General features: G+C 34.6%; 2 protein-coding genes across 2 annotated transcripts; one reads left to right on the top strand and one right to left on the bottom strand.

Annotated features, from left to right (window-relative positions):
* Positions 1 to 11,527: 11,527 nt before the first annotated feature.
* LOC141396623 (uncharacterized) lies at positions 11,528 to 14,299 on the top strand. Its single transcript, XM_073972235.1, has 3 exons — positions 11,528 to 13,079; positions 13,168 to 13,593; positions 13,661 to 14,299. The coding sequence occupies exons 1-3, from the start codon at positions 12,296 to 12,298 to the stop codon at positions 13,798 to 13,800; spliced, it is 1,350 nt and encodes a 449-aa protein (XP_073828336.1). The 5' UTR covers positions 11,528 to 12,295; the 3' UTR covers positions 13,801 to 14,299.
* Positions 14,300 to 22,265: 7,966 nt separating this feature from the next.
* LOC141397563 (uncharacterized) lies at positions 22,266 to 25,295 on the bottom strand. The gene is made up of 4 exons (XM_073973996.1): positions 24,752 to 25,295; positions 23,927 to 24,641; positions 23,305 to 23,851; positions 22,266 to 23,247 (listed from the first exon to the last, which is right to left on the bottom strand). Exons 2-4 carry the CDS (start codon positions 24,530 to 24,532, stop codon positions 23,057 to 23,059), a joined length of 1,344 nt encoding a protein of 447 aa, XP_073830097.1. The 5' UTR covers positions 24,533 to 24,641; positions 24,752 to 25,295; the 3' UTR covers positions 22,266 to 23,056.
* Between the last annotated feature and the right edge of the window lie 1,259 nt (positions 25,296 to 26,554).

Below are 26,554 nucleotides of genomic sequence, written 5' to 3'. Positions count from 1 at the left end.
AATCCACGTTTTGTGTTGTGGTGGTCTTGGGAGAAATTTCTTTAAAAAATCCACGTTTTGTGTTGTGGTGGTCTTGGGAGAAATTTCTTTAAAAAATCCACGTTTTGTGTTGTGGTGGTCTTGGGAGAAATTTCTTTAAAAAATCCACGTTTTGTGTTGTGGTGGTCTTGGGAGAAATTTCTTTAAAAAATCCACGTTTTGTGTTGTGGTGGTCTTGGGAGAAATTTCTTTAAAAAATCCACGTTTTGTGTTGTGGTGGTCTTGGGAGAAATTTCTTTAAAAAATCCACGTTTTGTGTTGTGGTGGTCTTGGGAGAAATTTCTTTAAAAAATCCACGTTTTGTGTTGTGGTGGTCTTGGGAGAAATTTCTTTAAAAAATCCACGTTTTGTGTTGTGGTGGTCTTGGGAGAAATTTCTTTAAAAAATCCACGTTTTGTGTTGTGGTGGTCTTGGGAGAAATTTCTTTAAAAAATCCACGTTTTGTGTTGTGGTGGTCTTGGGAGAAATTTCTTTAAAAAATACACGTTTTGTGTTGTGGTGGTCTTGGGAGAAATTTCTTTAAAAAATCCACGTTTTGTGTTGTGGTGGTCTTGGGAGAAATTTCTTTAAAAAATCCACGTTTTGTGTTGTGGTGGTCTTGGGAGAAATTTCTTTAAAAAATCCACGTTTTGTGTTGTGGTGGTCTTGGGAGAAATTTCTTTAAAAAATCCACGTTTTGTGTTGTGGTGGTCTTGGGAGAAATTTCTTTAAAAAATCCACGTTTTGTGTTGTGGTGGTCTTGGGAGAAATTTCTTTAAAAAATCCACGTTTTGTGTTGTGGTGGTCTTGGGAGAAATTTCTTTAAAAAATCCACGTTTTGTGTTGTGGTGGTCTTGGGAGAAATTTCTTTAAAAAATCCACTTTTTGTGTTGTGGTGGTCTTGGGAGAAATTTCTTTAAAAAATCCACGTTTTGTGTTGTGGTGGTCTTGGGAGAAATTTCTTTAAAAAATCCACGTTTTGTGTTGTGGTGGTCTTGGGAGAAATTTCTTTAAAAAATCCACGTTTTGTGTTGTGGTGGTCTTGGGAGAAATTTCTTTAAAAAATCCACGTTTTGTGTTGTGGTGGTCTTGGGAGAAATTTCTTTAAAAAATCCACGTTTTGTGTTGTGGTGGTCTTGGGAGAAATTTCTTTAAAAAATCCACGTTTTGTGTTGTGGTGGTCTTGGGAGAAATTTCTTTAAAAAATCCACGTTTTGTGTTGTGGTGGTCTTGGGAGAAGTTTCTTTAAAAAATCCACGTTTTGTGTTGTGGTGGTCTTGGGAGAAATTTCTTTAAAAAATCCACGTTTTGTGTTGTGGTGGTCTTGGGAGAAATTTCTTTAAAAAAGTCCACGTTTTGTGTTGTGGTGGTCTTGGGAGAAATTTCTTTAAAAAATCCACGTTTTGTGTTGTGGTGGTCTTGGGAGAAATTTCTTTAAAAAATCCACGTTTTGTGTTGTGGTGGTCTTGGGAGAAATTTCTTTAAAAAATCCACGTTTTGTGTTGTGGTGGTCTTGGGAGAAATTTCTTTAAAAAATCCACGTTTTGTGTTGTGGTGGTCTTGGGAGAAATTTCTTTAAAAAATCCACGTTTTGTGTTGTGGTGGTCTTGGGAGAAATTTCTTTAAAAAATCCACGTTTTGTGTTGTGGTGGTCTTGGGAGAAATTTCTTTAAAAAATCCACGTTTTGTGTTGTGGTGGTCTTGGGAGAAATTTCTTTAAAAAATCCGTGTTTTGTGTTGTGGTGGTCTTGGGAGAAATTTCTTTAAAAAATCCACGTTTTGTGTTGTGGTGGTCTTGGGAGAAATTTCTTTAAAAAATCCACGTTTTGTGTTGTGGTGGTCTTGGGAGAAATTTCTTTAAAAAAGTCCACGTTTTGTGTTGTGGTGGTCTTGGGAGAAATTTCTTTAAAAAATCCACGTTTTGTGTTGTGGTGGTCTTGGGAGAAATTTCTTTATAAAATCCACATTTTGTGTTGTGGTGGTCTTGGGAGAAATTTCTTTAAAAAAACCAAGTTTTGTGTTGCGGTGGTCTTGGGAGAAATTTCTTTAAAAAATCCACGTTTTGTGTTGTGGTGGTCTTGGGAGAAATTTCTTTAAAAAATCCACGTTTTGTGTTGTGGTGGTCTTGGGAGAAATTTCTTTAAAAAATCCACGTTTTGTGTTGTGGTGGTCTTGGGAGAAATTTCTTTCAGAAGCACCCTTATCCATTGGAAAGGGTCTATAGAAGCACCCATTTCCCTTGGAAAGGGTCTTTAGAAGCACACTTTCCCTCAGAAAGACTCTCTAGATGCACCCTTTCCTTTGGAAAATTGTCTTTAGAAGCACGCTTTCCCTTAGGAAAGGGGTCTTTAGAAGCACTATTTTGGAAAACTGGCATGGACACGTTACTGCGTTAACAGTTTCACCCGACTACCGCCGTTTAGGTTTGGCTGCTTTATTAATGAACTTTTTGGAGGACATATCTGAGAAGTAAGTGATGTTTCTCCGAAACTTAAAAAATTATATTGTATTTCTTTAGGAAACGGGCATATTTTGTCGACTTGTTTGTTCGGGAGAGTAATAAAATTGCAATCAATATGTAAACAAATCTGGGGTATATTGTGTATCGATCTATATTGGATTATTATTCAGGAGATGAAGATGCTTATGGTATGTAACTTCTCATATGTCGAAGGTCAGACTAAAGAGGTTTCGTCAAAAAAGTTGCGTTTAATAAGGTGTTTACAAATCGAATTATTCAATACTGAATTTTATAATTTTACTCTAGTATGGAAGTCGATTGTGGAACGCCTAATTAAACGCAACTTTTTTCACGAAACCTCTCTAGTCTGACTTTAATAAGGTGTTTACAAATCGAATTATTCATTTGGAAAATTGGACTTATGTGTACAGAAAGTACTAAATGGTACTATAATAATTGTTCCATAAACATCCCTGAAGGGATAGGGAGACTTTTCTCAATGAGTGCACCCCGATTCATATTAGCTCAATGATATGGGACCTACTGTTTATCGCCAATTTGGATTTGGGTACAATTTGGAGTGGAGGATTGAGATAATTATTGAAATTCGAACTTTCGTTTTAATAAAGTATCGCGGTTAGGATATCGCGATGTAATTTTTGAAATTTTAACTTTTATAAGTACTGAATTTGGTTGTTTGTTGGTGTTCAGATAGGGAGTTCTTGAAATGCATACAAATTCTGAAATTAGTTATGGAGGTCGCTAAGGACTGAATTATTGGGTTGGTATTGGAAGTATGCAATAAATTTTATATTGGCTAAGGAGAAGTTGTCAGGTTCAGTGTTAGAGGTGGTAGTACAATACGTGTAGTATTAGAAGTATTAAATAGTACTAAATATTGAAGCACTGGAATTGAGCATGTCTATAAAAATCCGCCTTTAAAGTGTATGGAATGTTTCTGCATGTAATACCATGGAGTTTTAAAATTGTATTGAAAAGTGTGCTAATACTTTCATGTTAACACGAAGGCGCATTCTAAATATTGCACTGAAATCAAACAGTCAAACGTATCTTTTGAACAAAATTGTTTTTTTTTATTCTGAACATTTTAAAAAGTACATTCGTAGATCTATGCGACTATTGTTTTATAAGAAGGTTTTTATCCCCTGTGAACAAAAAGGGCTAAATTAAAATGTGTAAAAAATAACTGTTATATAGGGCCCATGTCAAAGCGAGCGTGCGCAATAAGTAGCATTTTTTGATAATACAGGTTTTCTTTATGTTGATATCCCAAATGCCGAAATTACAGATACTTCGGTTGGAAATGTGAATAAAATCTTCAAAATACCCTTACCGTTCAAAAAAACATGGACTGGAATTTGAAATGGAAATTTTTTCGAAATTCCAACTAAAGGTACTTTAAAGAAATGAAATATCAATTAAAATATGTATTATGTCAAAAATTTCAGTGTCCACCATTTTCATATTAAATATTGTTTGCAAAGTATTGTAGAAAAAAAATTAATGCAATTTTTATTAAAAAAAATCTTGAATCTAAACCCTAACGCGCTGTCCCCTAAAATTGTATGACGAAGAATAACATAATTTAGAGAAGAAACTGTTGGTAACGATGTGAAGTTCGGATTGGATGATTAAGCGTAGACAGATAGTTCAAAAGCTTTCGCTTGAAAGTATAAGGATGAACAGAGAAATTTTTGAGCTGGTTTGGCAATGAATTCCATAGCCTGCCAACACGAATCGCATATGAACGTTCAAAAACTGGATGCGAAAAACTTCGCAAAAGTATTTGTGTATTTCTTCTACTATTTAAAAACGTAATACTGTTAAAAAGATTAGCCGGTAGCATGGCCCAATTATAAAGGTCCTCTCTCAAAAACACCTGATTTTGATTTGAGCTGTCAAAATTCATATTTGTCATTTGAATTCGCTGTGAGGTAGAGAAATGTCAAACTGTAGAGGAACAGGTAGATGTATATCGAAAAAAGAAAACAAATCAATTTTATGTTGTACATGTAAGATGTCAACATTTGTTGTGTTTTGTATTAGAATTTAATTTACAATAACTTATTTTGGCAGTTAAAGATCGATCAGCTGGTAGTTTCTGTTACGCCAAACAAAAATAACTGCGTCAACAACTTTTTCTCGGAAAATATTATGTGTGCATCTACCTTAATTGACAACAAAGAAATTCGCCTCAAACATATTCCGTGTCGGCGAAAACAAATTGTTCGCCTTTGTTTATGAATTTTGACATTTCAAATCTTTATTTTTGTTTGAATTCGCTTGAGAGAGGGCCATGGCCGGTAGACGATATTTGATAATACAGAAGAGAAAATATACACATCTAAGATTCAAAAAATTTTCGAAAGAGCACCCCAGAAATGCAAAGGAGTAAGACTCACAGTCAGAACGACACCGACTGCATTACCAAATCTTAAAACGCTGTGAAAGCAAGAGGCAATTTTGAGTAAATTTACAGAATTGGTGCCTGTAAAGACTTCTAGACCATACAACATGTAAGGCATTAATAAAGAATGGGCAAGTTTGAATTTTACATGAGTGGTAAAAACCCCATCTAAAGCGTACAAATGTCTTAGCATAAGGTTAACTTGGGAACAGACACGAGCAATATGCCCGGAAAAATTCAAGTCATTATCTATCTCAAATCCCAGACAAGAAACAGAGCTAGTGAAAGCTACATTGCAGTTTTGTATTACAATAGAATGGTCAGAGAGCTCCTACCGAATCCTACCAAACACTGCACATTTTGTCTTGTTTATGTTTATACGTATGTTGTTACGAATGCACCACTCAGAGACACGACCAAGATCATCATCAAGATTATGTATACAGTCAGAAAGAACGGAAGAACTAGACGTAAAAATGTGGAAGTCATCTGCATAAATGCTGAGTGTAGAATTTTGGACAGACGCACAAAGATCATTCACATACAGCATAAGAAGTAGTGGACCTAAAATAGACCCTGAGGAACGCTACAATGCAAAAAAGATGTGTTGGATACATGGTAGAACAAACCAGTAGTGCGATTCTCTAACTCATTTTTTGAGTTATCGACAATTGTCGGTAAAATTAAAATGCTTATAATTTCGGTAATTAGCGATGTTTTTCGGTAAGTTAGCGATGAATAAAAAGGAGTCGTAAAGTTCTACCGATAGCAAGTGTGTTATCAACTTTTATTTGAACTTTTCATTCATAATTTAGGGTTTTAATTTTACCGATTTTTGTCGGTAACTCAAAAAATGTGTTAGAGAATCGCACTACAGGTAAAGTAAATACTACAACAAATACAACTCAACAACAACCACATAGAAATTTGTTTTGGTTTGTAAACGTTAGTGTCATCGTACATGTAAACAAAATAAGGAAATGTCTATAAATTATTGGAATTTAAAAAACTAATAATTTTTAACATTTGATTGAATATTTTGAAAAACATGAATGAAAACTCGTTGTGCCTTGTTCATAATGACGGTAATTCGCTCTCTATTCTTTGTTCGTGCCCAAATTATGTATTAATTATTTATTTATTTGAATATATTTATTATAATTATAAATTATTATAAAGAAAAATTACAAAAAGCACTAGCAATAAAAGCTATCGGCTACTGTATTAATTACTTCATTTTCCATACAATTCTGAAAATAGAAAATTTGAAAAATGTGTTGAAAACACCACAATTTTAAGAAAAAATAGAAAACATGAATGAAAAGAATAGAATTTTAAATAAAATAGATGTTTGAAGGAAAGACAATTATTTTTCTAGTTCATATCAACTAATTTTGCATATCTTTTTTGTTGAAACTTCCTTTAAAATCAGCAAACAAAATGTATGAAAATATGAACTATGTTGGTATGAAGTATGTACCATGTGGTATGAACGGGTTAATTCGTATACGTAATTGTGAGAAAGAACAACGAAATTATGTTACTGGTATGAACATGGCATTAGATTTCCGATTTGAATGTTTCCATATCATTCCACTAAATGCATAATTTCTCGCAGAAATTAGAATTCTTGCAAAAATATTTGGGGTCGCTGGTAATTCATTGAAAAAAGAGAAGCTGTTTCAATCGTTTGCTTTTGAAAAAAGCACATGTTTATTAGGGCTTTATTCCTTTCAAGTTTAACAAAATACCACACATATTAACAAATATTGTACCGCCTCTATAAGCGGTGTTTGAGTGCGCGGCATCTCGTTCGGACTTGGAGGAGGTTACATGTCAATGATATGAAGGAGTCTTTATGGGAAATACTTTTTTTCTGATTAATAAATTTGTTCTTCAAAAAATATATATCCCTAATATACATCGAACATAGAAATAAATATATAAAATGTCGTATGGAATTTGACACTAACATTACAGCCCAGTTCAGTCAGCTGGGTATTTTGCTGCTACCTTTTCTTGTTCTACCATGTGTTGATACATAACCGTTACTAACAACAAATTGCGATCGATTGTACAGAAATGACTGAATGAGATCACAGGACAAAAATGAAAATGAAAACTCATTATACAGTTTGCGAAGAAGGATATTGTAGTCCACGGAGTCAAAGGCTTTACTTAAGTTTAAAATTGCGTGGATACCTACTTTTCCCATATCAACACAATGACGAATTTCATCAGTCAAATGTATTACAAGAGATGTTGTGCTGTGGTGTTTACGAAACCCAGATTGACAGCTGTTTATCAAGGACGACGAATCAAGATGGGCACAAATTTGTTCTTTAATGGGTACTTTACACGGTATGTTTTTTACATATGAGTTGTCACTTCTCCAATACAAAATGTATATGCAAAGTGACAACTCATATGTAAAAAACATATCGTGTAAAGTACCCATAAGTAAAACCTCAAAGACCTTAGATAAAGCAGGCAATATTGATATAGGCCTAAAGTCAGAACACAATGAACCCGAAGTTCCTTTTTTCAAGATGGGAACAACCTTCGCAATCTTCCACCCTAAGGGAAATTTCCGAGTCATAATAATTATATTATAAAAATGTAGAAGATGTGCAGAGATATATGGATATATAATTTTAATAAATTTTATGGGAATAAAAATCAGCTCCCGCCGCATTGGACTTAATACTATTTATTGCACACATTAGTTCATATTCATCAATATTACGAAAGCAGAAGTCATTCTCACGATTGTCACGAGGTATACTTGAGGAGAAAGACATAGAGTTGGATGACACCGATGTGAAATAATCGTTCATTTCATTAGGATTAATATCACAGTTGAAGTTATCGCCCTTTAGGGAACCACATTGTCGAACGCGCGACCAAAAGCTCCTAGGGCTGGTGACTCCAGAGAAAACACGAGCAGTGTGTGACGCCTTTGCTTGTCGAATAATACGACGAGCCAAGGATCTATGTCTCTTAAAAATCTGTTTATTTCTCTCAGAATTATTTTGCACAAATTCTCTATATGCAAGATCTCTATTAAAAATGGCATTACGAACCTCAGCAGCAAACCAACTTTTCCTATTAGGATAAGTAGCCCTGGTAATTTCAGGTGCATGAGTGCTAAACAAATCAGACAATAACACACTAAAGCCCTCGGCACATACGGCGCGTGGAGCGTCGCGTTACAACAACCACATGAAAAATTCACGAACAAACTTGGCATCACTTACACATTTTTCATGTGGTTGTGTTTTCAACGCCCAACGCGTCGCACAATGGAGGGCTTTAAGCCCCCGGCACATACGGTCCGTTTAGTGACACGTTGGGACACGCGTTGTCCCAAAACAGTTAAATTATAGCTTTGCTTCTTTACTTTTTTAATGGTAAGGGTGGTAAAAGAGAAAAGTGTCAAAATTGCTCAAAATTGCTCTCTCATGAACATTTTTACCAGAAAAGTAAAGGAACGGAAAAATGGTAGAGCTGGCAGCAATGTCAAAAATACAATTTTTACGACTTTTACACATTTTACTCGAAAAAGCGTTCCCGTACACAAAAAAGTTGTAAAATGTTCACTTCTCTTTAAACAAAAATGGCGCTGAATGACGCTCTCTTTAAAAACTTTTTACACGACAAATTTGGGCGAGTAAAAAAATAGTAACATGGTTGCCGGCGTCTGATTGGCTGATACGCCGACTTTGACATTTGTTCCAGTTTTTTTGACGTATTTTCCATTTTTCCGTTCCCGAACTATTTCAAAAAACTTGTGTGTGAGAACAAAAAATTTTTGCAGTTCTCTCTTTTACGAGTTTTACCATTAAAAAGTACGGGAACGAAGCTATAAAAAAATCAATTTTCGTCTTTTATTTCACAGTTTTTAATTTTGTTTTGTCAGCGTTCGACTTTTTCTTCTGTTTTTTCGTCCATTTTCTTTTCATTTTCGTCAAACAAAAGTCGAAAAATCAGTTCTGCCATTTTTTACCTGCAGAAATTTTGCTGGTAGCCTGTGGTAGAAGAGAAAGCCATTTTCGCTCTCTCTCCACTCTCACTCTCTTAAAAATTGCTTCCAGTTTTGCCACTTTTCGGGGTTAAGGAACGCTTTGCAGGTTAAAAATGGTAACAAATGGTAAAAATGGTAACCTCAGGTAAGTAAAGGAACACAGCTTTTATAAGCAGTTGCTGTAGAGATCCCTACAGAAAAAGACAGTTGGTTAATAAATTAACCCAGATATGCCCATTGCTTGATCGTGATCATTTTAAAAGTATTTTTATATTATTTTAGAAGCAAATGTGAAATAATAACAGTATGTTTATATGTTTTTTAAAAATTTTTTGAAAAAAGTGGTTTTTGAGGCCACTTTTGGACACAGGGTTCTATCTTATAACTGGGAGTTATGGGACACAAAACATTTGACATATAGTCTAAAGACACCTTTTCGGCATCTAGTTAACGTTTTTTCGTAGTAGGCTCCACATCGTGTATGTTTTCGTTATAAAACTACCCAATAATTAATCGGTCATAACGCAAATCATTGTAAAAACTAAGCGATAGGTGGCAACTTCGATGAACTAGACCTCAAAACTCAAAATAATGGAATCACATAATATCCCAAGAGCTACAGATGTGAACTGAGTATATTACCAAAATAAACGGTACTTTGATAAACATAACATATCAAATTAGCAAGAATTTTGTGTGTCCTATATATAGGACGCTGGGCATATCTGGGTTAAGAGTAAATTGAGAGTAGCTGAATTTTTTTCATAAATTATCTTTGTAAACGAATTAATTAAATTATATTTCTAATTATAAATTTTAAAACCAGAGTAGATGTCATTCAATTCAATTTATTTTTAATTTTAAATTTTTTTAAATTATTGTTAGCATTTAAGAAATGTACATTGTATTTATTGTAGTATACTAGTATACTAGCCACATATGGCCATTTGGCTTTGCTTTGAAATGAATAAATAATAATAATAATAAATAAAAATAAAGAAATAACAACTTATGTTGCGAACGTTTTTGCGGTAATTCACGGAAATTTTTAATGGAGTGGAGTTGGAGTCCATGTCGAAAGCTGAGCTAGTGATGGGAAAGCAACATAAAAAACTTTAGGATGATGAAAGAAAATCAGATGCGCGTGGATTAAATCAAGAACGGAGGAAGTAAGCTCAAATGTGATTGAATTAACCCCCAGTTTTTGTAACTATTTTTTGTTCGTTCGTCTATATTCGTAATAATTTAGGCATCCATATCTCTGTACCCACATGACATACAGAACTAGTTTTTCGTAGGCGCGTTCCATATTTAGTAAAGAATTATCCATTTAAAAATCAGCGCTCGACATGTGCGCTAAGGCGAGTAAATCCATCTACAAAATTTGACAATTCGTGTGAGAGGAATACAATTTTTTACAAAAACTGGGGGTTAATGGAAACTTTTTTAATTTGTGTTTATATAATAAAGTTCTTTGTGTTCTTGTTTTACACAAATAATAAATGCATTTTATTTATTTTGGGATATTTCCATGGTACAATTAGAAAGGTAGATGCCTCAGCCCAGCTGATCGAATCCAAAACGTCAAAAAACTATGAATTCGCCATGAAAAATCAAAACAAAAAACCATATGATTCGGTAAGTAAGAGATAGCATGTCTACACTTTATAGACAAACACAAGCGATAAAAAGAGACAACAAGAGACCATTTGGCGAAAATTTTGACAGTTTACATTACAAAAAAGTTGCTTTGTTGTAGCAATTCGCCGATGCATCTACCTTTCTTATTGTACCATGGATATTTCGCAATAGCTTGCATTTTAATCGCATCTTTAGACTGATTAAAAATGCAATCCGAAGAACGCATATAAATTCAATCCAATGCACTGCATCTTAAGCAGTGATTTGGACCGAAAAGGGAGTGCATCCTAGCTGTGTGCTGTGTGCAGCATCCTAGCTGCGCGCTCTCTTGTAAAATTCATAAAGGCCTGCGTACATAAACTGCCTTGCCTGGTTGCCTTGCTTTCCTGCTTCATTTCTGACATAATAAAAATAAAAGAATAAAGAAGGCCGAGCAAATTTCGAACTGGGTTGCCCTCTTCTTTTTTATTCTTTTATCAGAAGTAAGCAAGGTAAGCAGGCAAGGCAGCTTATGTACGCAGGCCTTAAGTGAATTCATAGGAAAAGATGTACTCCAACGGCAAATGTACCGTACACTTGTAGTGATTCAACTGCATCCGCGGATGCAAACTTTTTGCTGGGTAGTATACCCAAAGTGACTACATACATGTGAAAAAGCATATGGTGTAATATATCCTTAACATATCGTGTAAAGTACCCATTAGCATGGTACAATAATATAGGTAGCATTATCATGCCAGCTGATGGTAACATTATGTGTCAATTGCATTGAATTGATGTCAAATTTTGACATCTTATGTTGCCAACAATTGCCGATGCAGCTACCAGTGTATTTGTACCATGCCCATGAAGTTGCTGGACTTGTAAAATTACTGATTAAACGAACACACCTATTATTTTGGAGGTCTTAGAAGAGTTACCAGATTATGTATTTGTGGATGCATAGTGGAAATGCATTTTATCGCCGACATCTATAAAATGGTCGGCAAAGAAAATTTTACCGATGTGTGTATAGATCCCTGGATAAGCATTTTCATTATTGGTTTAGTATTGTCACGCAGAAGGGAGATTTGTGGTGCCTTTAAATCGTTTCTAGAGAAAATATTAAGCAACGGGAAATACACTTGAAGAATACCTGCTTAGGTAAACGAAAAGAGAACTCAACTCCCCGAAAGATTTTAAGTTTCAAGCCTTCATTATCAGCGATACCAACACAATAGCATACACATAGCCATTTGAAACGAACACATACATGCGAAAAAAGTCATCAGAAGTGCCGCACAAACATCGCAGCTGCCACTAAAATACAAGACGCATATGTTTGTGTGAGTGATTCTGTGATATACAGACAAGCAACCACCACCATCAACGAATTTGTACTAAAGCAGCAGGCAGAAAAAAAGAAGCATTTATCATCGACCGCATTACATCCAAGAGAGCTCAACATTTTAAGCTGGGTAGCTTGATTTTTCTGTGCTTGTCTTCTCTACACAAACTACGAGCCGCCATTAAATAGAAGCAACAACAAACGAATGTAGTTTATATCTTCGTTTGAAAAGCCATCTGTCATTTCGTATTCGTCGTTAGTTTTATTGTACGCTGCCTTTTATTGTCTGTTTGCTTTATTTCGAGTTTGTGTCCTTCTGGTGTTACATATTTTTGCTCATCACTATATTTTGTGTCGTCTATTAAAACAATTTGCAGCAGTGAAATAGTAGTAAACATGGCTAATACCGGCAAAGATACGGCTTCCTTCTTTGAAAATGGCACAACAGAGCAATTCGACTATTGCTACAAATTGTATCCAGAAGTGTTAAAGTTGAAAGCAGAAAAGCGCAATAAAAAACCTCAGGAATTAATTCGATTGGACGAATGGTATCAAAACGTTCTGCCAAAACTTATAAAGGAGCGAGGGAAGGATGCACATATGGTTTACGATGAATTAGTCCAGACAATGAAGTGGAAACAGGCGCGTGGGAAATTTTATCCTCAGCTTAACTATCTTGTTAAAGTAAATACACCTCGAGCAGTGGTACAGGAGACGAAAAAGGCTTTTCGCAAATTGCCTAACTTGGAGCAGGCTATTACGGCGCTATCAAACTTGAAGGGCGTCGGCACAACTATGGCTTCAGCACTATTGGCAGCGGCATGTCCCGACTCTGCTCCATTTATGGCAGATGAGTGTCTTATGGCCATTCCAGAAATTGAAGGTATAGACTATACGACAAAGGAATATCTCAATTTTGTTCAACATATACAATCGACTGTCACACGTCTAAATGCGCAGGCTGGCGGTGATAAGCCAGTTTGGTCACCTCATAGGGTTGAGTTGGCATTGTGGGCTCATTATGTCGCCAATGATTTGAGTCCCGAATTACTGGATGAAATGCCCAGCGGAAAGGGTGGAGGTTGTTCAGCTGCAAAAAAGATTAATGGCAGTTCAGAGAATGTCAATGTGCGAAATGTTGGAAGTGACGATACTAACGATGCTGACGACGATAGTGCAGGTAAGATGAAATTCCCATAAATTTTCTTAATTCCTTATATTTGTAAAGGAATAGTGTTCAATAATATTCATGTATGTCTTTTTATAAGGTCGTGTTGAATCAACCAATATTGCTACTGAATCTGAAAATGAAAATACAAACCCCACACCTCAGGATGGCGATTCTAATTTTGTATCAAATGATTCCTCGCAGGAACCTATTCTTGATGAAAATACTACACAAACAACAGTAACTACAAATTCAGATGATGGAGAGGAAGCTCCTGTTGGAACGCCATTGGCATCCGACTCCGAAAGCAATATGGAACCACCAGTTGCAGTCAAGGCGGTGAAAAATATCTCACTACAACAAAAAGAGGCAGATATTAATAATCCAACAACATCAAACGGAAATGGTGCACTTTTGGTTGCAGCTTCAGCAGCAGGTTTAGATGGAGAAAACAGCAACAGTAACTGCTTGCGTGATTCCGAAGTCGATGATGAAGACACATCATCTCTAACTAATCATCACACAGGTAATAACGCTTTTGGTACATGAAGAAAATATAAGAAACTAATTTCCATTCATTCTTGATTTCGTAGCTAATGATTCTACTACTCATAGCGGAACATGTGCTACTGCTGCCACAATTTTAGGCCAGAAAAGGACACTCAACTGCGCGGATGAATCATCGTTAGAGGATTCGGCACAACCAGAAATGAAGAAAATTCGTAGTGACTAAATAATATTATAGAATTTGCAGAAGTGTTAAATCCGCATCAATAATAATTATACAAAGAACAAAAGTAAAATCAACCAACAGATGAGCGCTAAAAAGACAAAACCGCATACTTAGTTTAGGATAACTATTAAAGCGCTTGTTTATTATAAAGGAAGAAAAAACAGTTTACAACACAACAATCTTAAAACCCCCAATATATTATTAAGAATTTTTATTTTCATTAAAACGGAACAGACACAGCTATCCATCAATGAAATTAAAATAAGCAAAATATTTGTCATCAAAAGAAATATCAACTTTTTTTGATCACGATTGCTAGCGTTGCATTTCTAGCAAAGTTAGGCAAGCGGGATTTGAAATAGAGTTTAATTTATCTGTCTAAATAATGTAATATTTTTTATTTTAGCGTTAGAATCATCTATAATTTTAAATGTTTTTATTTCACACACATAATAGTTTCCCCAAATAAAACAGCAAACTATTTACGATAAGCTATAAACAAGACTAGTTGATATTTATTGAACGGCTTATCCAAATGCACAAGATCGTAGGAAAATAATAGCTATTTATGAAAATATCACACGGAATGAAAGAATGTAGGTCATTTCCACAACTTTCTAAACTATTTCCTCTAAAAGTTTATGCCTTCAATTAACAGTAAGAAAATAGACTAGTTGATATTTATTGAACGGCTTATCCAAATACACAAGATCCTCAGAAAAAATAGATATTTACTAACATATCACACGGAATGAAAGAATGTAGGTCATTTCCACCACTTTCTAAACTATTTTCTCTAAAAGTTTATGCCTTCAATTAACAGTAAGAGAATAGACTAGTTGATATTTATTGAACGGCTTATCCAAATGCACAAGATCGTAGGAAAATAATAGCTATTTATGAAAATATCACACGGAATGAAAGAATGTAGGTCATTTCCACAACTTTCTAAACTATTTCCTCTAAAAGTTTATGCCTTCAATTAACAGTAAGAAAATAGACTAGTTGATATTTATTGAACGGCTTATCCAAATACACAAGATCCTCAGAAAAAATAGATATTTACTAACATATCACACGGAATGAAAGAATGTAGGTCATTTCCACCACTTTCTAAACTATTTTCTCTAAAAGTTTATGCCTTAAATTAACAGTAAGAGAATAGACTAGTTGATATTTATTGAACGGCTTATCCAAATACACAAGATCCTCAGAAAAAATAGATATTTACTAACATATCACACGGAATGAAAGAATGTAGGTCATTTCCACCATACAATGGATACAATGTCCGCAGTACACGGAATATTATAGCTGATCACCAAATTTAGTTGCGTTTTAAAACAATCAACATTCTATAAATTTCTTTATTAGCAGTAGCATGCGCTACCAGTTTATATCAATCGGATATGTGGTGAAAACCGAATCGACTCGATTTGCAGAATCGAAATGGTATATAATAGAGGGAGGGCTTATTGAGTTAATGTATAATTTCCACGGGGCGGATTCGGTTAACCGGTTATTTGACCCGAAAGCCTAGGTTCAAAACCGGGTTAGACCCGGTTCTACTAAACCGATTACTACGAAATGGGTAACGTATGAAAGCTTATGGAAATACCTATCACATGGTGTAGTTACATTAACAGTTTTGTCTCTTACTCGGCTTATTTCTCCATATGTGTAATTTGACTCTTAGGTGACGATATCTCAAGAATGGTAGCTTCTTTCAAAAATCACAAAGACCATTCTTTAAGTTAATTTTTAAAGCAATAACTTTGACTTTAGACGGTTTTTACTGGTCTTACAGAAAAAATCAATAATTGAAATAACTGAAGATGATGACAGAAGACCTATGTCCTGATTTAAATAAACATCTAAAACGCACATATGGAAAACAATATGTTAACCATATGTTAAAATTTGAGGCGTTGATACGAAAACGTGTATATGCTAAAAATTCACGTAGTTCTAGTACAAAGATGTATTCTTTAAAGACGGATACGATTAGGCTGTCAACCAGCCCATGGTTTAATGGAGATCAACTGATTGTCCAGAGAAAAACGCAAATTTTCTGTATTGGTTTACTTATACAAAAAGACAGGAGATCCTACAGTCACTGCGAGCATTGGCTTTTAATCCTAGCAGTATAATCCTCCTGGATGATCCTCCTCAGATGAAAAAAGAAATTTCAACACCTCTGGGGGGTTACTCTGTATAGCGATGCGAAAGTTAAATGCGTTAAGAGTACAATTTGGTACTCTGTATCACAAACGCAAACGCTTTCGCAAAATAAATTGAAAATATGGCAACGCTGGCTGCACAATGTAAACAATAACGAAGAATGAGAAAAAGAAATTTCAAAAAATTGTAAATAAAGAACATTTTAAAAACATTTTTGTTCGGTACGTGCGTTTTTAAAACTTGCTATTCGTTTATAACAAAAAAAAAAAAATAATTATGGATTCGGTGGCGGAACGGAGAAAAAAATGTTTCGTCTCAATAAAGATGCGGTTATGTACATTTAGACAACTAATGTATTGTAAATCTCTTGCTGCTATTGGTCCTCAAAACAATATTCCATTTAACTATAACAAGTGTTTTTATGATTTATAAAAAAACAGTGAAAAATAAGCATTGCCTACTACTTTGGGTGACAAATAAAGAATTTGGAACAAGTGTTGTTTAGAAGCACCTCTCGGATGGATCTGAAATTTTTACCATAGGTAGCCCTTGGTACCCTGATTATAACGATATTTAATTTTCCATAGCTAAGTCTATACTTCCCGAGATATGGGTCTTAACATTTTCACTTGTATCACCACTATAACTAAAACCTATGAAATATGAGACTCGACGAAGAGTACTTTCCAATGCCGTAAATGATTAATAATTGTAATTTGATTTTTTTAATAATAATTTATTAAATTATACGTCAACATTTTAACAACATTTCCCTAAAAGAATAAACAATTCTGATATAAATACAAGCATTTAATTGTGATAAATTATATGATTCGTTTCTTTTGCGTTTGATATTTTGTTAACGCAAGATATTTGCGCTTATCGCACGAGTTTGACATACGCTTTCGTATTACAGAGTGCGGTGATACCAGATTTGCGAAAATTAGATGCGAAAGGAGATGCGAAAACGCATTAGAGAGTACCAATTACTGGATTCGGTACAATTTTTCTTACGCATCGCGATACAGAGTAACCCCCCTGCAAGATTTAAAACGCTTAATTCCAAGTGATTGTCATTACTTTAATGACAACATTCCTTATGACAATTAAAAGTTACATTTAAACTATTACATATCACTAGACATCGGATTTTGCATATTTGCATATTTTTTATTAATAAAGATATGAAAATCCTGATTGGACCAAAATTCGTTTTGAAGAAAACTGAATGTAATGACAGGCTCATATTTTTTATTTTTTTGCATATTTTGCATATGCACAAAATATGCAACAAATTTTTTTGACGAAAATCGTCAAATTAAATTTGGAAAGTCATTAAAAAGTGTTCTAAATTAAGTTTATTGTCGTTAAACGTCGATTTCTTAGCAGATTATTATGTTATTAATTATTATTCCGCCACAGCAATAAATCTGGACTAAAAGACTTAGAAAATGTCCTATAACCCAGCCTTCTTATTACAACATAAGTTGCTTTCTAATACAAATTTGTTCAAAAACTCAATCAGAAATATCAAAATGAACGTATCCAAATATGTTGATAGTTTCTGCTCGGCCAAAATTGTCTGACTGAATAACAAATGGGCTAGAAATTAATGCCTTGTTCAGACTGACGGTAATTCGTTCTCTATTCGTTGTTCGACCCCAAATTACGATTTCTTGTCCATCGTTTCAAATTCGCGTACAAATTTAAAAACAAAAATCAAATTCCTGCCAGAAAGTCTGTATACCAAAAAGTTATTTTGGCAGGTCTCTCTCTCGATAATTTTGAAAATAGAAAAATATTTTTCTTTGCTGAAAACACCAAAATTGTGAGAAAAATAGAAAAGATGAATGAAAATAATGTAATTAAATATTAAATAGATATCTGAAAGAAGGACAAATAGTTTTTCAGTTCATATCAATTAATTTTACTTGTCTTTTGGACGAAACTTTCTTTAAAATCAGAAAATAAAAAGTATGAAAATATGAATCATGTTGCTATGAATTGTGTACCATGTCGTATGAACGGGTTAATTCGTGTACGTAATTATGAGAACGAACTACGTGATTCAAATTCTAGTATGAACATGGCATAAGACTATCTACTAATCTACTAATTTTTACTATTTTTTCCGATAACATAAAGGAAAAAATGTTATCGTAGTAAAAAATAGTAGCTTCTTGCAGGTTCTGGAACAGACCAAACATCTTTCATATTTTACTAAAAACATACAACATATATGGTCTGTTCCAGTACTGCAAGAATCTTCTAATTTTTTCTATTTTTTCCGGTAACATAAAGGAAAAAATATTACCGTAGTAAAAAATAGTAGCTTCTTGCAGGTTCTGGAACAGAGCAATAAAAACATATACAGGGCAATCATACAGGTATGTGATGGAAATCGATTTCGAGCTCAAAACGAGTCAAAAACGAATGCATGTGTGATGCATGTACATTTTCCGACATCGAAATGTTTTCGATATCGGTTTCATATTCCATTTTGTTCTATGGAAAAATTGATGAAAAAGACGTGTGATGTAATTCGATAATCGTTTATTTTTCTCGTTTTGAAAACGGTCATATTTTTGTGGTCGATTTATAAACGATGTAATGAATTTTGATATTTTTTTAGGAAAAAAGCTTGAAATTTAAGCACGGATATAGAATAGATAAATATACATTTATTTGCCTTATATTTAGTATATTTTGTTAAGAAAATATTTTATCAGGTATGTGATGAAAATCGATTTCGATTTCAAAACGAGTCGAAAACGATTGTAGGTGTGATGCATGTACATTTTTCGATCTCGAATTGTTTTCGATATCGGTTTCACATTCCATTGTGTTCTATGGAAATTTGATCAAAAAAGGGTGTGATATAATCCGATAATCGTTTGTTTTTCTCGTTTTGAAAACGGTCATATTTTTGTGGTCGATTTATAAACGATGTAATGAATTTTGAGAGATTTTTAGGAGAAAAGGGTTGAAATGTAAGCTCGTTTAGAGAATAGATAAATTTCGATTTATTTTCCCTACTTTTGGCATATTTTGTTGAGAAAATTTTTGATATTTTGATAAAAAAAGCATAGAACAAAAAATGTACTTTTAACATCTGTGTTTTCTCCAAACTGGTGAAGGCACCCGCTTAATATGTTGTTATGCACTGTTTGTAGTTCTCATCATGTAATAGCACAAGTATTCCCTCACCAAGCTTCCATATAGGCCCATTTAAATAAGAACACACATTTATCTTATTCTTCAGAAAACTTATTTCGGTTTTTGCTTTCGCCACAACAAAACAATTGTATGCCGCTTTCATCTGAGGATTTGGGGTCACTAGTCTGTTTTTTGTTTGGGGGAATTTAATGAAATTGAAACAACGTGGAATTGAAATTCGATGCGGTTTCCGTCACATCTAAATACGATTAACTCGTTTTGGGCAAATCGTTTTTATCCCAAATCGATTCGGAATTCATCACATACCTGTATATTTCGATAAAAAAAACACGGATCAAAAAATCTACTTTGAACATGTTTCTTTCCTCTAGATAGTGAAGACATCCGCTTAATATGTTGTTTGCACTGTTTGTAAAGTTCTCCTCATGTAATTGGACAAGAATTTCCACACTAAACTTCCATATAGGCCAATTTAAACAAGACCACTAATTTATTTTATTTGTTATTAAATTTTTTCGGCTTTTGCCATCGCCAAGACTAAAAAAGTGTTTTTTCTTTCTATTTTTCTTTTTTCAACTCCAGAATAGGGATCACCAGTCCGTTTTTTGTTTGTGGGAATTTAATGAAATTGAAACAACGTGGAATTGAAATTCGATTCGGATCCCATCACATCTAAAAACAATTCACTCGTTTTGGGAAAATCGTTTTCATTGCAAATCGATTCGAAATTCATCACATGCCTGATAAATATTTCCCTCTGAATTTTCCGCACGGAAAATAATTTTAGAAAGTGAAATTCTTTTAAAATCAATATTTGTTAAGAGTTGAAAACTACTAGATTCGCTTCATTATGGCATATTCTAGCCGAATCGACAAAAATATCCCTTTTTGGGCATAAATATGGAAATAAAAAATTGTGAAATTGGGGAAAGGAAACAAATTCGGCACGGAATTTTTATTTCTGATTGCACTGATTACTATATTTTAATACCCTAAGGATATTATGTCTTAGTGAATGAGTTTGCAACATGCAAAAGGAAACGAAATAGACCCACAGTTCCTTTTGATGATCTGCATAGATTCACACTTATCCATCTGGCTATGTCTTTTTGAAAACAAAGTACAGGCCCTAGCGCGATGTCTGTTTATTTTGGTAAGAATCGATTCAGCTTTTGATATTGCCCACATATATACAGTATAATCTCGATAATCCCTACACCACAGGTTTCGGCGGTGTCCGAATTATCAAATTAAATCACTCGTGGTAGTTATATAATAATATTTTTTAAATTCTAATTTCTAATACAGAACTTTTAAATGAAATTAAGAAGTAAAAAGTGCTCTACGTGTAAAAAATAGTGAGATTTTTCTATACGATAATCCGGAGCTAGAAATATGACGTTTTTAAAGTTTACATTAGGATGTAAGCAAAACACGGGACAGATGTGAAATTTCATTTTTTTTTGGAAATTAAGATTCCTTGAAATCGTTGCCTTTTAGGTGTATACTGCCTCTGGCAACTTTAATGACAATATTGCGGCGAATATTTTTCTTCATTTATTTATGTATGTATATCCTAGACGACAAGACTAATGTGTTATAAAAGGTGTCATATCCTTGTACTCGATAATGTTTACTAAATGTTGCTGAAACAATTTTTTCAGCAACTTCTCCATTAAACAACTGTCAAAATTCTAAGCATTTGTAATAACTAGGCGTTTACACACAGACAGTATTGGCAAGACAATAGCAAAGTTACAAACCATTTTCACCAACACATTCATAATTTTCTCTATACATATTTAAAAATTTATAAATGTATTTATTTGTGAAAAAGGTTTGTATTTGTTCTATTGTCTTGCCAATACTGGCATTTGTAAACGCAGGGTAATTAGTACAAATTATCGAGTACACGGTCAGGTATAAATTAATTAATTGTATATACAAAAGGGTTATGACTTTTCGACTGTGTTATCAAAATTGTTTTCCTGTAGCAGGAATGAATGAACTATATTTTTTAGCATTCCAAATGCTTTTCTAGCAGAAATATGTGAGTGGTTTTGCCATGTTAAAGATAATTCGAAGGTTTTTGACTTATTTTACCACTACCACGATGTTGTGTGGTTTTTCTGAGTGATGTCATTTTGCACTAATCATTGGGTGTTCTTCATTTTGCTTATTATTCATCGTGGATGGGTATAACAATAATGCATTACTTTTCGCCGAGGAGTGAACATTTCCCAATTCTACATTAAGCGGTTGTATGCGTACAATATAGATCGATATTATAAAATTATGTATTTTTGGTGCATTAGACTAAAACCACGTCATCAATATTAAAGCGGCAGTTAGAACATTTTTCCAAAGAAGTTTTTTGACCACAAAGAACAAAAATTGCCAATACTGCAATGTCTGCATATACTGAATAAAGGACTAAACACTATAAAATATATTCAAATCTAATATGTGGATATTCAAAACGTATACTTCTAATTATAGTTATAATCCAGAACCTGGAATCGTAAATAGTACTATAGTACTTTTTCTCATTTTGTGCTAAAAACGAACCCTTTTTCCAAAAACTAGAAAAAATTGCGCTTTTATCTAAACAAAAATTGCGATGACTAACTCTAGCTCCTTTGTTGGTCGAGTACAAACTATCACCATATTTGGACACGTTGATTTTGACATTTCTGATTGAGTTTTTGAAATTTTTCCAATACCTACATTTATATAGGAAGCAACTTATGTTGTAATAGGGATGCTGGGTTATTTGACATTTTCTCACCTTGTGAAAACTGATTTAAGTCTTATTAGTCCAGATTTATTGCTGCGGCGGAATATCTGGAGAGTCTCAATAACATAATAGTCTGCAAAAAACTATGTTAAACGGCAAAAATCTTAATTTAGAACGCTTTTTTGATGATTTTTTAATTTTAATTGACGATTTTCGTCAAAAACACCTGGATAATTAGCATATTTATTGCATATTTTGCATATTTTTTGCATGTTTTTGATATGACCCCAAATATCGAAAAATTGACCCTCAAAACGCCTAGATCCAAAATTTGAGTCCAATCGGATAAGAAATAAAAAACATGCTAAAATCCGATGTCTACATATCACTTAATTTATATTAACTATATTTTGTACATAAATGGACTTAAATACAACAATAAATATAATATTCCAGATTTAATATCGTCTAATACAATTGAAATTATAGGTAATTATAGTGATGGTTGGAATAGACAGTTCACCTAATTGTGGTCCATTGAAATATCAACGTTAAGACTGGGAATTGAACCCAACACCGTCAGATTGCTAGTTTAAAGTTCGCTTAACCGCGTAGACCAATAAATCATTTCTAATTTGTTTATAATCTTTCATTTATACTAGTTTCTTCAAATGTATACTCAATAGATTGTGGGTTACGTCTTTTAGCATTTCAGAAAAATACAGTACCAAAAGACGTAACCCACACAGCTTCTAACATTCTGGAAAAAAATTAATTTTTTTCCAAAAATATACTTCTTCTCTGTCTTAAAACACGATACTAAAAAATTTCAATATTTTATAACACCGATTTCATTTTATAACGTTTTTTGCTTCTCCTGTAAAGTTTTATTTTTGTGGGTTACGTCTTCCGGCATTTATGGTGACGATATATAGTTTTGCTTCGCAAACGCCTTTTATTTGAATAATATTTTTAAAATCCATTTTCGATTTCATTAAAATATTCACCAAAATTATAGATATACGATTTCGATTTATGTCAAAACGAGTCGAATCGTTTTCCATCACATACCTGAATATAAATAAATGCTTTAAATAACTTTGAAATCTTACATATACAAACCCTTAAATATATACATATATGTTAAATTACTACATGCGCCTAATAATGCGAGTGATATTTGTGAATAGTATGAGGATGTACGTGCGCATGATTGTGGTCATGTTGAGAAGCTATACTAGCTTGCTGGAAGATATTTTGTATATCGACTTCTGAAAGATCCAACAAATTATTGCTGTAACTGTATTGCTGACGTTGTTTTTGGTTTGCGGAGGGAGCGGGTGGCAAATAACCTAAGCGAATAAAAATACCAATTAAGTACAAATATTTAACATTCTACAAAAACTCACCTTCTGCCGGTATGTTACCGTAAGGAGGCAAAAGTGTGTTTGATGGACGATTAGCTTCACTTTGCACGGATGGAGGTTGATATAAGACTGGCTTCCATGGCTGTTGAGAGGGTTCCGGTTGAATAGTTGGCAGTTCAGGTTCTGGTTTAGTAGCTACTGTTGGTTGCACTGGAATCTGAGGGCTTGCTTCATTGCTACCGAACTCTGGCTGGTTCTGATTTGGTCTTCCACCAACAGGAACAAACATGGGAACTTGGACATTTGGATTATAATTAACAAATGTTGGAGGCTGTTGTGCAATTGGTGGTTGAATGTTAAGTGGATAAAAATCACTTGGAGGTTGTGGATGGGGTGCGACTACCGGCACATTTGGAACAACCACAGGTGTAGCACTCTCCTCACCAACTACGGAAAATGTTGGAGGATTTGCAAACGTTGTCGTACCCTGAAAATGTGGCAGAACTGAACCAAAATTAACCGTAGCCAATTGCGGTACTACACCAATAGAAGGTACCGGCTGAGCAACGGGAGTTGATTCCACATATGTCTGTAAAATTATAAAATTATTAACAATTCTCATTTCCTAACCTTCACTATATATTTCTTTATATCAATAAATTACTTGGACAGCAGGCTGTATTGGTTGTGCTGGAACATGATGTATTGGTTGAATGTTGGTTACAGGATGTGCATGAACCGGTTTAACAATGCTTTTGTGATGAGGGTAATTTACGCTGTAAGACTGCACGACTGCTCCACCAGGTCTGATGACGTATGGCACATTAGCTTGGTGCGAGTGAACTGAACTCAACGCCGACACGGCCGGTAAGACAGTCGAACTTACAGCGGGAACACTAGCAGGGACAACAGCTCTATAATGTATTCCACTGTGATACTTTATTGATCCCGGAACATGAATATGGCTTGCGGCAATCGGACTTACAGCGTACGAAGAAGGCAAATGTACACCATACCCGTAATGAGCAGCGTACGACCTAGGCCATGATGAATGAGAAGCTACCGTTCCATAATGAAATATCCCACGCTTATGCACTTCTTTACCATTCTTGCTGGAGCCCGACTCGACTATATCAGCTTCAATTTTGTCTTCGACTGACTTTGAGTAGTTTTCTTCTAACGCTTCACCTTCACTTCCACCCTTACTAACTTTCTCTGCATTGATACATGCTAATATCACAGTGAACAACAAAACCAGCGTAATCCTCATGATTTCTATCTACAGTTGCACACTTTTAAATCCTTGGTATACACCTGTTGTCGTACCAATTAAAAGTGCCAGAAAACCACCTATACGATGTCAAGGTTTAGCTCCAACCCTTTAATTGTAATAAACAACAGTTCCGCAAATTGTGGTGTATATATAGAGAAAAGCGTTTTTTTAATGTTACATGCTTATCAAAGCAAGAGCACAATTTTATACACCCACCTTTATCGACATTTCTCTCATTCGTTCAAGCTTTGCCTACGCACAAAATTTGGTATTTTGCAACCAGAAGAATCCACTGCGCATAATAAACCAACAACCTGCCGCATATTCGCATACAATATTTACCATTTATCCAACTCTACAATTTTGCCCATTTTCACTCTTTATTGCTACATTTCCAATTCATTTCACGTCGTCTTCTCTCCGGTACCATTGACGCACTGCCTGCATATGAGACTTGCAAACCAAGACTTTTTCGATTCATTTCCCACTTTTCTTGCATTCCTGATTAGCATTCAACTTGCGTACTTTATAGACATTATGATTTCATTAATGGCAATTTATATTTAATTTTACAACAAACAATTTAGAGCCAATCCAAATACTTGTTTATTCGCACGTGATAAACACATTGCATTCAAAGCTACGCTTTGTGTCCAATTTCATAACAGAAACCAAAAATACATTATGTAATGAAAGTTTTTTAGGAAATCGATTAGACGTGAAGAAATGGCTGCAGCTTAGAAATATGTACAAAATTGACCTTCAATGATTACCTAAGTGATACAACAACGCAACCGCTTCAGAGATCTGCCCAATCCTTCTGATGGAAATGACATAAATTGTTTACACGAACATCGAAGTCTAGAAAATGGGCAGGGTGGTGGTGGACTTTAAGTACCTATTACACATCGATATTATACAATGCTCAAATGTTGTACTTGCAATGTTTACAGGGCGTAGAAGACATGGTTTTAGAAATAAGCGTTGTGAGAGCTGTTCATGGATTCGCTTATATAGAATCTAGAAAAGGATAAAGCATTATATCGAAACTTGACATCTTCTTTTCGACGTTCCTATCTTAATCCAAATTGTTTAAAGTTAATCCAAATTGTTTGGGTGACGTAGGGTATGAATGATACCAAGCAACGGTCTTGACTGGCTTTAACATGGCAAAGCCCAGGATTTATCTTGGTCCCTCTTTCATCTCAAGTGGACACTGACCTCCCCGTGGTGTCACCTGGGGAACTGCCTTTAACACCCGTTAAAGGTAGTGAGCTAACATGTGCCGCGTGTTCACCCATAAGAACGTTAAAAACTTGGGTTTGGGCGTCGGGTTAGTAACCCTCCCCTAGAAAAAAACAGCCTACTATGAAAAAACGAAAGAAAAGAAAAACAAACCCCTCTAAAGTTGACGAACCCCGCAAACGTTTTAAGGACCATGATCTGCGAATCTGCACCTGGAATGTTCGCACTCTTTATAGAGAAGGTGCAGTCTTCGCATTGGCAGACGTACTTGAAAAGTACAAGGCCGATATTACTGCCATACAGGAAATACGATGGATTGGGAAAGGCGTCACATGAGGCTGATAGACTTTGCAGCTGCAAAAAACATGGTAGTTAGCAGTACCAGATTTAATCATCTCGATATTCATAAGTGCACCTGGCTGTCTCCAGATCAAAGAACAAGTAATCAAATTGATCATGTTGTAATAGATGGAAGACATTCATCCAGCGTGTTGGATGTACGATCGTTCCGAGGCGCAAACATTGATTCGGACCACTACCTTGTTGCAGCAAAGGTACGTACCCGTCTAAACGTTGCAAATAAAGCACGAACAGACTCAACGCGGAAGTTGGACATCGATAGGCTGCAAACACAACAGATAGCCACAGCATATTCCACTCAACTAGCCCAATTGCTTAACGCGAGCACTCCTTGTCCCGATAACATAACAACACAATGGCAACATATTGCCCACTCCATGCAAACAGCCGCAAAATCCATACTTGGATTCCAGA

This window comes from Musca autumnalis, unplaced genomic scaffold (assembly GCF_047663935.1).
Source record: "Musca autumnalis isolate F117 unplaced genomic scaffold, ASM4766393v1 scaffold_3, whole genome shotgun sequence".
NCBI lineage: Eukaryota > Metazoa > Arthropoda > Insecta > Diptera > Muscidae > Musca > Musca autumnalis.
This window is presented reverse-complemented; position numbering and strand designations above follow the sequence as displayed.